This window comes from Petaurus breviceps, unplaced genomic scaffold (genome assembly GCF_028583685.1).
Source record: "Petaurus breviceps papuanus isolate PSGF00001 unplaced genomic scaffold, PetGlider_PUasm1.0 90845, whole genome shotgun sequence".
In the NCBI taxonomy this organism is placed as follows: domain Eukaryota; kingdom Metazoa; phylum Chordata; class Mammalia; order Diprotodontia; family Petauridae; genus Petaurus; species Petaurus breviceps.
Genome location: NW_027187359.1, coordinates 12821652 through 12838347, shown reverse-complemented (window position 1 = coordinate 12838347; position 16696 = coordinate 12821652). Strand labels below are relative to the sequence as shown.

At 39.8% G+C, this 16696-nt stretch overlaps 1 protein-coding gene across 1 annotated transcript in view; it reads left to right on the top strand.

Annotated features, from left to right (window-relative positions):
• CAPN13 (calpain 13) overlaps positions 1-16696 on the top strand; it is a 189081-nt gene that overhangs the window by 67304 nt on the left and 105081 nt on the right. Inside the window, exons 3-4 of the mRNA XM_069071813.1 lie at positions 810-867; positions 13988-14224. Of these exons, the coding sequence (XP_068927914.1) occupies positions 810-867; positions 13988-14224 (295 nt within the window). The remainder of the gene's footprint in view (positions 1-809; positions 868-13987; positions 14225-16696) is intronic.

Below are 16696 nucleotides of genomic sequence, written 5' to 3'. Positions count from 1 at the left end.
GATTCACAGTATCCTGAGAGCTTGTTGTAATGGGAATGTAAATTTTAAAGATCTTCCCTGCCCCTAGGCTAAAGTGCACCTGGAGCCTGGGGTGGGAGGCTTGTTTTTCAGTAGATACTTTTTGATTGGCCAGTGGGTCCAAAAGGTTGTTACATTCTCTGAGCCAGGAGAAGGCTATATAAGCCCTGATTTGAGGCTTTGTTTTGGGGGCTCACTTTGAGAAGTGTTCTGTGATTTGATATGGATTCTGGGAAGCCATTGTCTGGAGGCCCCCCCCCGGCTTTGAAAAACCCAGATGTTGAAACCCAGATGTTGATTGGGTATGGATGTAATGGCTGGACAGTTTGGAAAGCTGTCTACTTGATCTGTTTCTGTCTTGATAATTCTGCCTGTATACTTTGAAGTTCAGGGTGCTGACCTCTTTCCCCTGAACTAGGTAAACGATACATATTTGACTGATTAAAGTAAGCTTGTTAACCCATTTTGAGTTGCTTTCCTTTATCAAAGCAGATCCAAGAACCTGTATTGGCAGCAAACCCTGAGGACGCTTGGGGTGCTTACCGCTACACTTGTCCAGACCTCATTCTACATCCATTGATGTAGAATGTCTTATTAGAGCATAGGGGTGGGTATGTATGCCTATGGACCATCACTTAGTTTTTATGGCTTTGTGAATATTTAAACACAACAAGCCTAAAGTAAATTTAAAGTAATAACTATTTCTCATTAACCCAGCTTTGCTAGAATTAGGGTTTTCTCTGTCTAGTCATAAATCTGTGATTTTATTGTTCTGGAAATTCCTGCCACAGACTACAGTCCACTCTGACTTCATGGATAGTCTTGGAGAAATTTCCAGAGCTCAGAGAGGTAAAACCCAGGGTCATATGATTAATAAGGTAGGACTTTATTCCAGGACTTCCAGATTCCAAGTCTATCTACTATGTTATTCAAGCTCTGTTCAACAAGGTCATCCAATACCCACAGTTGTCTATTCAATTATTTTTTGGAATGGACCTGCTATGTCTTTGGTATAGTGTTATTAGTGAAGAAACTCCTTTTATGGGTGTAGAGTACTAATTACCCTGCAACTAAGAGTCTTCTAGACTTGCTTCGGCCATGGAGAAGTTGTTTATCCCAGTATGTTTCAGAAGCAAGACTTGAACTCAGGTCTTTTTGATTTCAAGGCCAGCTGTCTATCACTATGACATGCTTCTTCTCAATCTGTTTAACAGAATCATTAAGTAGACACAAAACATCATACTCTCCAGTAGAACAAAATAGTGTTCAAGGTAAAATATCATCCAAGGCTTCTGAACTTCATTTGTTTATAGAGTCAAGGTAGAAGCAATTTCTCATATGAAGGGAGGGAAGGGAAGATGGAGGAAGGGAAAAGACTAGGATTTCTCCTATCTTTATACCTGTGAAACATTGACACCCACACTGGCCATGTTCTGGCACCAAGAAAGCTACTATCCTTGGCAGTTACATGTAGTTATTATCAGACAATTGGTAGTTGGGCTACATAGTTATTTACATTGTACCAAGTCAGAAAGCATCATCAGAAGCAGAAGCAAGGGTTTCCCTTCGATTTTCCCTCTGATTAGGACTAATAGAACTGGTCCAATCTCAAAGGATAAGAAATACAAGCCTAAACTGTTCCCTTTGGAGCAGAACATGATGGCTTCTTTAGCAAAGGGTAGGATTTATTGTTTTTGGGTTTGTCTACTGGAACTGAGAGGCACTTGGAATATTCTATCTGGGCTCTATTCCCACTGCTATAACTGACTCACTTTATTTGGTTTCAGACAAGTGGCTTCCCTTCTCTGAATTTCCATTACCCCATATAAAAAGTGAGCATACCATAGTCTTGTCTTCTGTCCCCCCTTCCCCCACCTCTGTCTCTTTTCTCTGTTTCCATATATCTCTATCTTTCTTTCTATATCTGTGCTTGTCTGTCTCTTTATAAGTATGGGACCTCTCTTCTCCTCTCCTCCCCTTCCCTCCCCTTTTCTCTCCTCCCCTCTCCTCTCCTTTCATCTTCTCTCTCTCCTCTCTTTCTTTTTCTACTCTCTTTCTCTCAAATGTATTCATCCCCTTTCTTATCACGTCATAGTCATTGCCAGATATCACTCCTCCCAGAATTGAACCCTTTCTTATAACAAAGAAAAATTGTTTAAAAAAAACCACCAATGCAACAACATATGTAAAACTGACAGTATAGCAACATATGCAAAATGCTGTGGTTGTAGTCCCCCATTTTTCTGCCTATAAGACAATAAATTTGGAATTGGAAGGGTCTCCTGAAGTTATCTACTCCTATCCCTCTATTTACAGATGAGTAGTCTACAATCCATCCAGATGAAGGGATTTGCCCAGTGTTACTTGGCTATTTTGTCTTTGGCTAGGGATATGAACCCCTTTTGACTCCAATTCCAGCATGGTTTTCCACTGTACTTCAGAGACTGTGGGTCATATATTTTGTTATCTCTTCTGCCAGGACCATGATCAATCATTATAATTACTCAAGTTGACTTCATCCTAGTGATCTTATTGTTCACATTAGTGTAGTCATTGTGTATGTTGTTCTCTTGGTTCTGTTTACTTCAGTTTTCATCAATTTATAAAAGTTTTCTCATGTTTCTCTAAATTTTTTATATTCAGTATGTTATTGCACAGTAATATTACATTGCATGAATATCCTACAGTGTATTCAGCCATTCCATAGTTAATAGACATCCTCATATTATTTCTAGGAAATCTCATTAATATCTATAGGCATAGTCATTCTTTGTGATAAGTATTTTGGGGATACAGGAAAAACTTGAATTCTCTTGATAAAGAGTGGTGAATTTGTTTCTAAGTGTAGGGAGTTGCTAGAAAGATCCTTTGAAATGGAATTGGATTAGAAGTCTTAAATTTGAATTTCATCAAAATCTCTTAAGTTCTCATGTTCTCATCCTCAAAGCTCTAACACAATTTCTTCCCAAGTGCTTACACAACAATACATATATATTTGGCATTTTCCCTTTTTCTCTCACCTGCTACAGCACTGGAAATCTAAGACAATAAAAATTACTTCTAGAAGGTTATTTCTTTTAAAAACTTAATTTGCTTTGATGTTTTTCATTTTATGTTACTTTAGTTTTCAAATGTCTCTCCCCCTGCTTTGCAGAAAGCAGTTCTGCACATCAACTGAATGTGACAGAATATGTAATATTTCACATCCATGTATCTATAGCTCTCCAGTGAAGGGAAGAAAGTGAAGTTCCTCATTACTTCTTCAACTCCAATCTTGGCCATTATAATCACACAGCATCCGGTTTCAAGTGTTTTCTGGTTGTTGTTTCTATTTGCATTGTTGCATTCATTGTGTATATAGCCTTCCTAGTGCTAGCTTCTTCACTGTATCAATTCACATAGGTCTTTCCACATTTCTCTGAACTCTTTACATTTATATTTTCCTGTAAGCACAAGAATGTTCCATCATATTCACACTCCACAATACGTTTAATCGTTCTTCAATCAATGGGCATTTACTTTGTTTCTAATTCTTTGTGACAACAAAAAGTGCTCCCATAATTGTTTTTAATAGAGAGGTGACCCCAACATTTTAGAGATGAGCAAATTTGGTCCCAGATGTGGAGAAAGGATTCGCACAAGACCATGTAAGAGTTGAACCCAGGCCTCCTGACTCCAAAGCCAATACTCTTTACACTCCAATGCTGCATGGTCTTCCTCCCCTCATGCCTCCTTTCTTCCTGTGGGAGACCCTGTAAGTGTATGGGGCTTCATGCAGCCTGAGGCAGCTAGCTCCTGCAGAGCTTTTTCACCAGAGAGCAGTTAAGTGCCTTTATTTTCTCCACTCTGGTGGCTAAATTATTCTCGATGTGTTAAACAATGTAATTAAACACACACACACATGCGGGTGTGCATTTCCCCCCACCCCCACCCTGTCCTTCCTTGTTCCCTGTCAGCCCTGAGAGTGTGTCAGCCCCAGCCTTCAAGCTCTGTTAGTTTTAATTTGAGTTGTGGAATTAGTAATCGGTTTTGCTGGAACACTGTTGTGGGAAACAGATCGCTCCTTGAACAGAGCTCGGGCACCATTTCAAATGAGTATTTGTTAAGGGGAAAACCATCCCCTTGTTGTGTTCCACTACATTACATTAGATTTATTTCCATTGTACTGAAAAACACCAGTCAAGAGAGAACAATGAATATTTCTCTCGAGCTGGGCATGGTCTAGCTTTTCTTCTTGTTTAGTCATTGGGTTTAAAGAAGAGGAGAAAGAGGAAAGGAGAGGACAAAAAAGGAGAGCAGAGGAGAGGAGAGGAGAGGAGAGGAGAGGAGAAGAGGGGAGAACAGAGAGGTGAACAGAAGAGAACAGAAGTGACTACTGCTATTGATGTGATAGACCCAGTTCATTTGACAGTCAGGGAGGTCTGGGACTGAAAGTTATGTGCTGGCAACCCCAGTTTACCTGTCTTTTTAAGGAGGCAACAGACCATAGCTGCAGATTTAAATCTTGGCTTAAAGAGATCCCTGTGCATTCTGATTCTGAAAATAAAGTGCTAGGACCATTAAATATTTAGAATCCTATGCAGAAACATATTATAGAAAGTCAAATTTAGAAGAGACCTCAGCAACTATCCAGAGCTCTAACTAGGAATTTTTTCACCTAGAGCAAAAGCAGTAGTGGATATATGTGTGTGAATGCTGGTGGGGTGCATGTGTAACATTGTGGATGCAGCCATGTCATGAGAGAGGTTAGCTTGGTAATGGGACACAGGGTGGCATAAGATGGTAGAGGACCTTAAGGCAAGATGAAGAAACACTTGCCATTGGGAAGAAACGTACCTTTCTGTGGTGGAAATGTGACCCATTGAATGTTGACACCATGGACCAAAGCCCCATTAGTTTCATGATAATTGTCCTTTTATGATAATCATTGTCAGATCTAACCTACTCCAGAACACTTCAATTAGCAGAAGCTCACTGACCACTTTAAAAGGCAGCATGTTTCATGTTTGAGCAGCTCTAATTGTTTGAAAGTTGGCATTTTTTATTTTTATTTTTATTGAGCCAAAATCTGCCTCTCAATGCATCTCCACAGAGTAATACTAGTTCTTTCCTTTGGGATGAAATAAAACATGCCTTCATTTTTTAACTCAAACGAGTTAGCATGTGCAAAATGCTTAGTGAATCTTAAAGTGCTATATAATTACAAGCTAACTGAGTAGACATCACCCAGATCACTGGTATTGCTTTCAGTCCAGTTTTCACAGCCATCATCTGTGGAGAAAATGCCAGACATCCTTATCAACTGCCAACCAACTGTCACAGAAAGGACAGGCAAGCCAGCCTAACTGAGGAGGCAAGGAACCCTGACAAAGAGAGAAGAGGCAGTATGTGGACCTAGCAAGTCAAGCCAACACCTTGACCACCAAACAGCCAAAGACTTTGAGTATAAGTGCCTTGGGAAAAGCAGTACCCATCCAAACCACCAAACCTGCTTCCAGTCCAACCCCAGCAGCCATCATCAAAGGGAGAAATTATTGTGAAGAAGAGAATCTACCTTCCTCATCTCAACTAACAACAAGTGCTAACCAGATACCACCCAAGGGCACATGGGAATGGGAGCCCTGGGAGGCAGTATCTCCAAGACCACCAGTCCTGCTTCCAGCCCAGCCCTTACAGTCATCCTCCAGGGAAGCAATTTCTATAAAAAGGGTAGGGGGGGGCATCAGTCATCCCCATCACCAATGGCCACATATACAGGAGGCAGCCAAGGGAATACCTTAATTTGCACCAGGCAAGTCAAACCACTAATACTACCTTGACCACAATCTCCTCTAAGAAGTTGATGAATAAATCCAGGATTCTGAGTCCGAAAGTCTTAGAAAAAAAATTGGTGCTTCCAGCCCAGTGCCCTCAGTTTTTATTGTGGGAAGTAGACCCTGTGGAGATGCAGCCTGGTAACAGCCCCTACAGGTGTTTTAGCCACTGCAACTGAAGATCCAAAGAAGAACTTGTCACCAAAAATATTTTAACATCAGAAATTGATATACATATATATATACACACACACATATACATGTATATATGTGTATATATACACACACACATATATATAATGGAAATGACACTACAGAAAAGGCATTACCACCTGCTTTGCAGCCGTACTCTAAGGAACATGAGACCTTTCCATCTTACTTGCACCTGAAGCATTCCAATTGTTGTCTCCCCCATTAGAATGTGAACTCCTTGGGAGCAGGGACTGCCTTACTTTCCAGATAGTTTATTTTTGTCTTTGAATCCCCATTGCTTAGTGCGGTGCTTTGCATCCAGTAAGCACTTAATAAATAGTTAATTCATTCATTGATTAATATAAGTCCACTTGGAGTGCCAACATGAGATTATGCTGGGGAAAAGGTGGGAGGGTGAAGGAAAATTGATCATGCAAGTATTTATTTAATAAATTATTTAAGGCTACCATCTGGCAGGCACTGCATTAGGCACTAGAGACACAGAGACAAAAAAAATAAACAATCTGTGCACTCATAGAACTTATATTCTATAAAAGGAAATGCAGTGTATGTGAATATGAATGTTTAATTTGGAGGTGATTTGGAGGGAATGAGCTATTAGCAGCTACAGAGGTGGGGGATCAGGAAGAACTCATATAGGAGATGGCACTTGACCTGAGCTGAGCTTTGAAGGAACCTGGGGATTTGAAGGTATGAATTCAGTGTGTGGAATATAGCCTATGTCAAGTCATAGAGATAGAAGGTCAGTATGACTTGACTATTTTCTGTATAATTGAGAGTTATAATAAAATTGAAAGGGTAGATGGCAGCCAGGTTATGGTTGGTTTTAAAAGACAGAGTAATTTGTATTTGATCCTAGAAGTAATAGGAAGACAGCAGAATAAAATTAGGCAAGTAGGTAGCTCAGTGGATAGAGAACTAGGCTTAGAGTCAGGAAGACTTTAGTTCACATCCAGTCTCAGACACTTACTACCAATGTGACCCTGGCAAGTAACTTTCTCTTCTGCCTCAATTTTCTCAAATGTAAAATGAGTACAATAATATCACCTCCCTCCAGAGTTGTGAACATCAAATTAAATTAAAAATGCAAAGCACTTAGCACAGTGTCTGGCACATGGTAAATGCTTTAAAAAAAAAATGCTTGTTCCCTTCCATCTAGCAGGGGAGTGTCATAGTTCTGTGTTTTAAGAATATTACTTCAGCATTTGGACAGAGGATAGATTAGAGAAGGAGAGAGACTGAAGGCAGGGAGACAAACTAGTATGTTTTTGCAAAAGTCCTAGTAAAAGGTGATAAGAGTCTGAACAGGGCAGCTAGCTGGTGCAGTGAATGCTGTGTTGAATTTGGAGTTAGGAAAATATGAGTTCAAATCTAGTCTCAGACACTTATTAGCAGGGTGACTCTAGTCAAGTTACTTTCCCCCTCTTTGTCCTAGTTTTTTTTATCTTAAATTTTAACATTTTCATAATAAAATAGGGGTATTAATAACATCTGCCTCTCAGGGTGATGGTGAGAATAAGATGGGATAATATTTGTAACACTTTTTGGACACCTTAAAGCACAACATAAGTGCTAGTTATTATTATGGTAGTAGCCAAGTGAATAGAGAGAAGAGAACAGATACAGGGAATGTGAAGACTGAATCCATAAGGTTTGCCTATTTGACTGGATATCTGAAGTGAGGGAAAAAGAGAAGATGAGAATGACTCAAAAGTCGAAACTCTAGATGACTGAAAGTTTGATAATTCACTTGACAGAAAACAAGAAGTTAGGAATTATGGAGAGTCATGGGGAAAGATAATGAATTGTGTTTTGTATATTTTGCTTTTGAGACATCAATGAGTCATCCAGTTCAAAATATCGAAAAGATGGTGATTTAGGAATAGAGAGCAAGTGAGAATGATGGGAGAATATACAAATCTGGATGTCATTTTCATAAAAATAATAACTGAGCTCATAGAACTTAATGATATCACTAAGAAACATATATCATACACACACATATGCAGAAAGAGAGAAGAGGTCTCAGGATGAATGAGGGCTACATGCACAGTTGGGGCTGAGGCTAAATGGAAGATAATACAGCAAAGAAGACTGAGAAGCAGTAATCCAGGCAGTTGGGAGGAGAACCATGACAGCACTCTCACAAAGACCCAGGAAGGAGTGAATAACCAGAAGAGGGTGGCAAACATTATCAAATGCTGCAAAAAGGTTAAAAAGAACGAGGATTAAGAAAAACACTGTTGGGGCGGCTAGGTGGTGCAGTGAATAGAGCACCGGCCCTGGAGTCAGGAGGACCTGAGTTCAAATCCGACCTCAGACACTTAACACAAAAACTAGCCATGTGACCTTGAGCAAGTCACTTAACTCCAGTTGCCCTACCTTCTCCCCTCCAAAGAAAAAGAGAAAAGAAAAGAAGTGAGTGGGCGGAAATGAAGTGGAGACAATGAAAGGGCACTTCTTCTAGGAGCCTTTCTGAGAAAAAGAAATGAGCTATATAGCATGAGACCTTGATGTTTCATAGGGTCCAGAGAAAGTGTTTTTGCTGTTGTTGTTATTGTGGTTTGTTTTTGTTTGGGGCATAGGAGAAGCCTGGGTACATCTGTAGACACCAGAGAAGCGATCAATAAAAAAAATTAAAGATTTGTGGGGTTTTGTGGGGGTAGAGGATGAAATAATTGTGGAAGCAATTTCCTGGGGGAAATAGGAAGATATGACATCAAGGGTACATATAGAGGAGTTAGACTTGGTGAGGAGAAGGACCGCCTCTTCATCAGAGATGGGAGTAAAGAAAGTATGAGAGAGAACATCAAGAGTTTTTAAAATACAGAGGACATAAGACGAAGGTCACAGAAAATGATCTCTGGTGTTTGTTTGTTTTTTTCAGTAAAGTATAAGCTTAGGTCCTCTGCTAAGAAAGGAGGAGGGGCTAGTATGGGAGACCTGAAAAAGAAGAGATTTGGAAGAATCCTTATAGGAAGTAGGTTGGAGAATTAATAAGGAAGAGATAGAAGAATGATTGCCTTCCTGCAGTGAGGGCTCAGTTGAAATTAGATCAAATAAATTTATGGTCAATTCATCATGACAGCATGAAAAGGAATTACCTCTTGCCTTGTGTCTAGGTAAAATCTTTCATGCTCCCTATTGGGTGGGGAAAATCAGGGAATACCAATTCATTCACTTATGTGTTCATTTATTAGTTTTTATTTTAGAAATTATTTTCATTTATTTCATTTAGTATTCGTCACTCATTTGTTCATTCATTAAATCTACTATACATAGGTCTTAGTGCTGATGCTACCATTTATGTCTTGCATTCTCTTTTTAGCCCACATGTGAACAGCCCCTACCCCCCAAAAAACCCAAATCCATAACATGGTATACTCTTGATGCCTAGATGTCCTAGAATGTAGCTGCTACAACCACAGCAGCATTCAGAAGGGCTAATGTCATCAGAGTAGTCAGGGGTTCATCTTCTCATTTAAAGGCAAGAATCAAGTTCATTTTATAGATGTGAAAACAAAGGTAAAGAAGTAATTAAATTAAATTAATTAAATAGCAAAGTTTGAAGGAAATTCCCAATTATACACCATAAATTCCAAGTTCCACCCTGGAACCTGAGTCATTAGTTTAAGCAGCTCTTCAATGACAAGTACTTGCTATTGATTTATTTTTTAAACCTATTTTCTCAGTGTTCCTGTGAGGACTACATGTCTTACTAATCCTGTTTACCTATATTCTCTGCTTTTTCTGTGTATAGCACCGTGTAATAATAGGCGATGAGGACTGGACTAGACTAGATCTGTGATTTCATTGATCTTGGAAACTAAGTCCATTGTAAGGAAACTCTATCAATGCAGGTTGGCATTTTTCTTCAGCTTAGAGTTGCCTAAGGCCAGGCATCCTGGGCACTGAGCACTGGAAAAGTTACTAACTCTCCCTGCCTCCGGACCTTGGCTGTTCTGTTAACTCTTAGAGTACTGGGACTGTTGAGGGGGGCTAGCTAGGAGGCTCACAAGGAGGATCCTGTGGGTTGTCAGTGGATTTGCTAGTGCCAGTGTAGTCTCAGAAATCACTTCTGTAACTTTTCAAACTGTGAAGTTTTGCTATAAGATACCAGTATTTCTGAATCCAGGGGGCTGTTGGTTGGTTGGCTGGCAAGATGAATTGGAGCAACCAGAGGGAGCCAGAATTAGAATAGATAGCAAAAGCTCTCTACCTTAAACTGGAGGGCACATGGCTAGCCAGGCCTGACTAGGGTCATAGTCAATGGGAGATCCAACTTAAGTGACAGTGAACAGGTAATCACTGAGGTCTAGGATTTTGGCCACAGTAAGAAAGAATCTGTCTGGGTGGGACTCTAATGACCAAATGGGATTGCTGGTATGTGCAGGGAAGCTGGGGAAGATAATAAAACATTCAAAGGTAGCTGAACCTGAAGGGTTGATTTGGAATCAGCACCTCCTGAGCAGGGCTGCCTTGCTATATTGATACAGGCAAGCGGGGAAAGAGCCAAGAGTCCAGGTGCTGAATTTGCCTTAGGAATGGCTTGGTGCCTTAGCTTTGTGGTGGCTGTGTGCCCATTTCCTGGAATGTGATTGGGAGATGATTGGCTCATAACTATGTTCAATGCTTACCTACGGCTAGTTAGGTCTAGGCTCTTCCTGGGCAGCTGGAACACCTATAAAGCTAGGGTTACTGGATGCTGACTGGTTCCAGACATCTGTGATTCCAAGAAACTCAATGGAAACCTATGGCCTCAGGCTTCCATGATGTGGTATTTGCCCCATATATGGCTGAGTCTAAATAAGAGGTCCCAGGATCTGGTCTCAAATAATGTACCTCCCCACAAGTAAAAGCCAAACTGATTTTGGGGGGTGTGGTAATAGCAGCCACTTGTCTAAGATCTCAGATGGAGATAGAATCTACCTCGAAGCAGGTTAGCTCTGTGATCCCAATCATAGACAGCAGAGCTGATGAGGGAAATTCTCTGTCTTGTACCTTTAATTCTTAGAGATCAAGTCACCCTGTCAATGGAAATTAATTGATACCTACTTACTTGGTCTATGGGAGGGATTTTTGGCCACTCCAAAAGACCAGTTAGAAATTGAATTAGGATTTATTTGTTCCTAGGTCAGTTTAAGAATGTTTCCATTTTGTTCATCAATCCCTGCCTGACATACAAAAGCATTTCAAAAGTGTTTCTATTGTGGAAGGAAAGGTCACATAACTATAAGTCGAATAACTAATCGTTTTATTGATAAATTATCCAGTAGAAATTTAACAAGTGCTAACTGATTAACTGAAGGCTGAGTGTGAAAATGAATTTTACTGTAACTCAGAAGCACCAGTTAGTAATGAAGTTTACCTCCTGCTTCCATTCTTATCCCCTATAATCCACCTGTGAACTACTAGAAACAGGTTCTCCTAACCATATTTTAGAATTCCCTGCTCTCTGATAGTATTCTGTTCCCTAAGAATTTCCCACAATAAAGAGAGCAATGTGTTTGAAACTGTAAAAATTACCTCAATTAAGGTTTTGGCCTCAAATGCAATAAAAAACAAAACAGTTAAAACAAATCCAATTGGTTGAAACTGATTCAAACCTGTCAAAACCTGTTGAAAGCAGTTTAAAAAGGTCTAAAGCAGTTCAGATGAGTCAAAACTGGTTGAAGGCATATAACCAGTTCAAACTAGTTCAAACCATTCAAAACAGGTTCAAACCAGTCAAAACCACTCAGGACCAGTTTAAACCTGTTCAAATCAGTCTAAACCACTCCAAACCCATCTAAATCAGTGAAAATATGTTTAAACCAGTCAAAATTGGCTCAGATAAGTTGAAATTGGTCTAAACTGGTTAAGATAGGTCTAAACCATCAGTTTAAACCTGTCTCTAAACTGGTTCACACCACTCTAAATCAGTTCAAACCAGTCTAAACAGGTTCATATCATCTGAACCAGTATGAACTGGTCCAAACTTATTTTAAACAGTTTGAACTGGTTTTGACCCATTTGAACCAGTTTGAAATGGTCTGGTTCTAAGGACAACTCTGTAGCCACTATCTAGGCCATACTGGATTGGAATAGTTGGACTTTGCAAATTGTTTTCCATAAATTATTGAGCCTTTTCATAAAGTTGTGAAGTAGGTAGTCCCTATATCATTATCCCAATTTTTAGAGGGGAAACTGGGCCGCAGCAAAGTTAAGTGACTGACTTTACCCAAGGTCACACAGAGCATCAGAAATGGGATTTAAACTTAGATGTTTTTGACTCCAGGTCTAGCCTTCTTTCCACAACACCATGCCATGCCCTGGGACATAAATAAAGCTGCTGCAAATCCACAGTGGCTTTAAAAATTCAGTATGGAGTAGCATGCATGCCTTCTTTTCAAGGCCTTTCCTTGAGGCGGTGATCTCAGATATTTGTCTTCCACAGGCCTTGGGCAAATACTCTTCACTCTTTTTTTTTTGGTCTCACATAAACAGGGAAAGCAAAAATAAAAAGACAAAGGGAAAAACACACATTGTCTTCTCTTGCTGCATGATTAAAGGGTGGTGCTGGAATCTTTCAGAAGCCATCCTGAGAGAATGAGGAGCTAGGATGTTCTCTGACAGCTCTCTGTGTGGCACAGAAAGATAGAAAAGCTGAAACGGGATAGGTACAAACAGAATGCATTTCTGGACAACAGAGTAAAGCTCTGTTCTGCTCTGCCCTTCTCACTGGTATTCCTGACAGGAGTGTTTGTCTCTGTCTTTTCCACCTTCTCTAGCACCAGACAGTAGTAGCTACTGGAGAATGTTGCCTCCTCCTTTCCTCTTATACACTACATACTACAAGAAAATCCTATAGAGTCCACATATACAATGTCTAGGTTGCCTTTCCACTCCCAGGACCATCATCCTAGTTCAGTCTGTCATTTTTCTAATGAAATCATTTCCTCACTGGTCTTCCCAAATTTAATCTCTCCTTCCTCCAATCCTGCTCAACACTATTAGATTAGTTTTCCTACACTATAGTTCTGACCATGTTTAGGATTCTTTAATGCCTTTCCATTTTTTACCAAATAAAATCCAAACTCCTTAGCCTGCCCTTCAAAGTCCTCCACAATATCAGGATAGCCTACCTTTGCAGACTAATGTAGTCTATATCCCCCCAAACCAAAGTACTTTCCTCCATGCCTTTGCTCATATCATTCTCTACACCTATATTCCTTCCTTATCCTATCCCCATATTTAATATAGCTAATTGAAATCTTTCCTATCCTTTAAGACATGAGCAAACACAAATTCCAGTCTCTTCTAAGAATTCTTTCCTGATTACTTTCAAAACAAAGTCATTCTTCCCCCCACCCCAAACTCTTCAGGAACTTTATCAATAACCTATTTTTATATACTTTCTATATTTTGTATTACAAGGATTGATACACATACCTTAAATTGTAATTTCCCTGAAGGTAGGAGCCATATGTTATTCAACTTTGTACATACAGCGTCTAGCATTGTGTTTTGGACAAAGTAGGGGCCTAATAAATGTTCGTAGCATAATTGATTGAATGGATGTTTCTCTATTGAAACTGGTTAGTTCATCTGATGAGAGCCACTTGCCATTAGGGTCAGAGTTCTGTTCCTTTGCGGGAAACTCTGAATCCAGTCATTCATCCAATCAGTATTCCCTTGGTTGAGAGAATAGGGAAAGAGAAAAGGAGGAAGCTCTAATTGAGAGAATGTGACATCTCTGAGCAAAAGAATATATATGGCAATTTGGGTTATCCTTGTAAAAGTATCTCAGTTCCCCAACATACCCACTTCTCTGGGTTCACAATGTCTTCTTCGCATGGTAAGGACAGTGTTATATGAACACTTCCATATGCATGGAATAAGCCAGAAGAGATCATGAAAGAATAGGTGACTCACTCTCCTCAAAATTCTTTCTTTCTTACCAGAAAAAGGGGTTCCTCTTTGAAGAAGCCATGTTGTCTAACCAGATGAGGCCAAGCAATCCCAACAACTTGGGCAGCATTGTACAATTCAAGAACCAGGACTTCACCTCCTTGAAGAATCACTGTTTAAGGAATGGCAGACTATTTGAAGATGACATGTTCCCGGCCAATGACAGTGCCATAGGGCAGAGACTCATGAATGAAAAACCTATTCTAAGCCCTGAGTGGAGGAGACCAAAGGTAAGTTTGAGTCATTTTGATAAGAAGATTAAGCAAGAAAGTACAAAGAAGGATGAAAAAGATGGTGATGTTACATGAGGATGAGTTGAAGGAACTGGGGGCGTTCAGCCTACAGAGGAAAAGATTTTGGGGAACATAATAATTGACTTCAAGGATCTTAAGGGTCCTCACATGAAAGAGGGATTAGACTTGTTCTGTTAAGTCCCAGTGTCCAGAATTAGTAGTGGTGAGTAGAAGCTGCAATAAGACAGGTTCAAGCTGGACATATGAAAAAGCTTCCCAGTCACTACAGCTGTCCAAAAGAGGAATGGGATACCTTTGGAGGTACTAGGTTCTCTACCCCTGGTGTAGGCCTTTAAGTGAAGGCTAAAAGATTAGTTGTCAGGTATGATAGTAGCGATTCCTCTTATACCATGGAATCATAGATTTAGAACTGAAAGAGGACTAACTCTTCAAAAAGTCCTACTTTCTGACATATGGAAAAACAGAAACAAAGAGAGGTTAAGTGACTTGACCAAAGTCATATAGGTAATCCCAAGGTTAAGTTTCACACCTGGGTTTTCTGATTCCAAATCCAAGGCCTTTCCACCATACGACAATGTCCAGAAAGTCTCTTCCAATTCTGAGATTATGTAACTAAAAACATGGTTTTCCTAAACGCAGGATGGTCCTATGCAGAATTTAGTACATAGTAGTCACTTTAAAAATGTTTGTTGATTGACTGACTCCCTTGAGGGATTTAGGAAAGGTTACAAAATTGGTAGTACTGTTCCCTGGAGAGAGACGTGTTGAAGTGGATAGGCAACCTGAGTTACACACAGAACCAAACTAGGTACCCTATAATTAAAGCAGTTTCCCCTCTCCTGAGTGGGGGAGGGGAGGAACTAAGCTTTCAAGCTGAAGATCTGAAACAACCAGTCCTCCTCATTCTTTTAGTCAGAGAGTTAAGGTCTTTTCTGTTTAAAGAATGATGGGGATCACCTTCAATTATTCCATGTGGCCATGAATTTGGACTTGCTTAAATTAGATGCAAGTTTTTTGCTTTTGTGGCTCAGTTTAATATAGTAACAATAAGTTCACAACAAAGATTCCCATGGATATGCCCCCTTGGGGAAAAGCTAACACTGAGAACATCTCCATTTGATATGAAGAAGGTGTGTGTGTATATATGTACGTCTATACACACACATATGGTGTTCCAATAGTCTTAATGAAGTTTTAACTATTAAAACTTTGAATTATATTAAAACTCTGGGACTTTCTCTTTCTCTCAGATATATGTATATACATACATATACATATAAACATATACACATTATGTGTGCATGTGTGTATAGATATACAGATATAGCTATATTTTTCCTTACTATTTTCACACTTCAAGACTATTTTCTCACAGAGGTGCTGAGCCAGAGAGGCAAGATCATATTTATAGCATTGAACAGTTTATAACATTTCTATTTTGGCAGGGTTATAGAGTCACTTAACAGACAAGTAAACCTTGGAATAGCCCTGAAATATATTCCCCACGTGGTGGGTGGAGAAATTGATGATGCAAGACCAAAGTCTCCTATTAAGTCTAATCAGGGACCCAAGCTGGAGGCGGGTTAGACATCAAAGGAAGCTCTTGCGATTTCTCCTCTTCAGGCACAAGCTTCTTGTGTTCTTTGCCCAGCGGTTGGAATCCTTTTTGGAGACTCTGACATGCTTGTGTTTGTCCTTTTAAAAAGTGTCAGGTGACATATTCTGTTTTACAGAACTACATACCTTGAACCATTTCCTAACAGTTCCCAGCATCACTGCTGAGAAAATGTGCAGGCTTTACATAAGAGGTGACTCTTACATTACAATCCATCCAGGCATTGCTCAGTTTACACATTCTTCTCTTTTGTGACACCCCACATTTTGATTTCAAACTTACATGCTTGATTGTTTTTGCTACAGTCATAGCAACAGAAAATTAAAAGGTATCTTCCTTGAAGATAAGCAAACTAAGACCAAGAGAGAAGAAAGGACTTGGTCAAGGTCATAGGCTAGTTAGTGCCAGATCTGGGATTTGACCCCAGGTCTCCAGTGCTCTTTCCCCTACCCACCATTGGGATCTGAGACACTCCACTCTGGTGTTTTGTCAATATCTCACAGGTCCAATATGAACTTATCATCTTACCTTTTCATTCCTCTGAAGCTAGATCACCTCCTGATTTTCCTGTGTGTAGGATCACAGGTTTAGACATACTAACTAGCTGTGTGACCTTGAGCAAGTCACTTATCCCTGACTGACTTAAAAAAAAGAATAGAAAGGGCAGCTAGGTGGTACAGTGGACAGAGCATCAGCCTTGGAGTCAAGATGATCTGAGTTCAGTTCTGTCCTCAGAACCTTACTAGCTGTGTGACCTGGGCAAGTCACTGAACCCCGGTTGCCTAAAAAAAAAAAAAAAGGAATAGAATGGATGCTAGATATCATCTAATCTA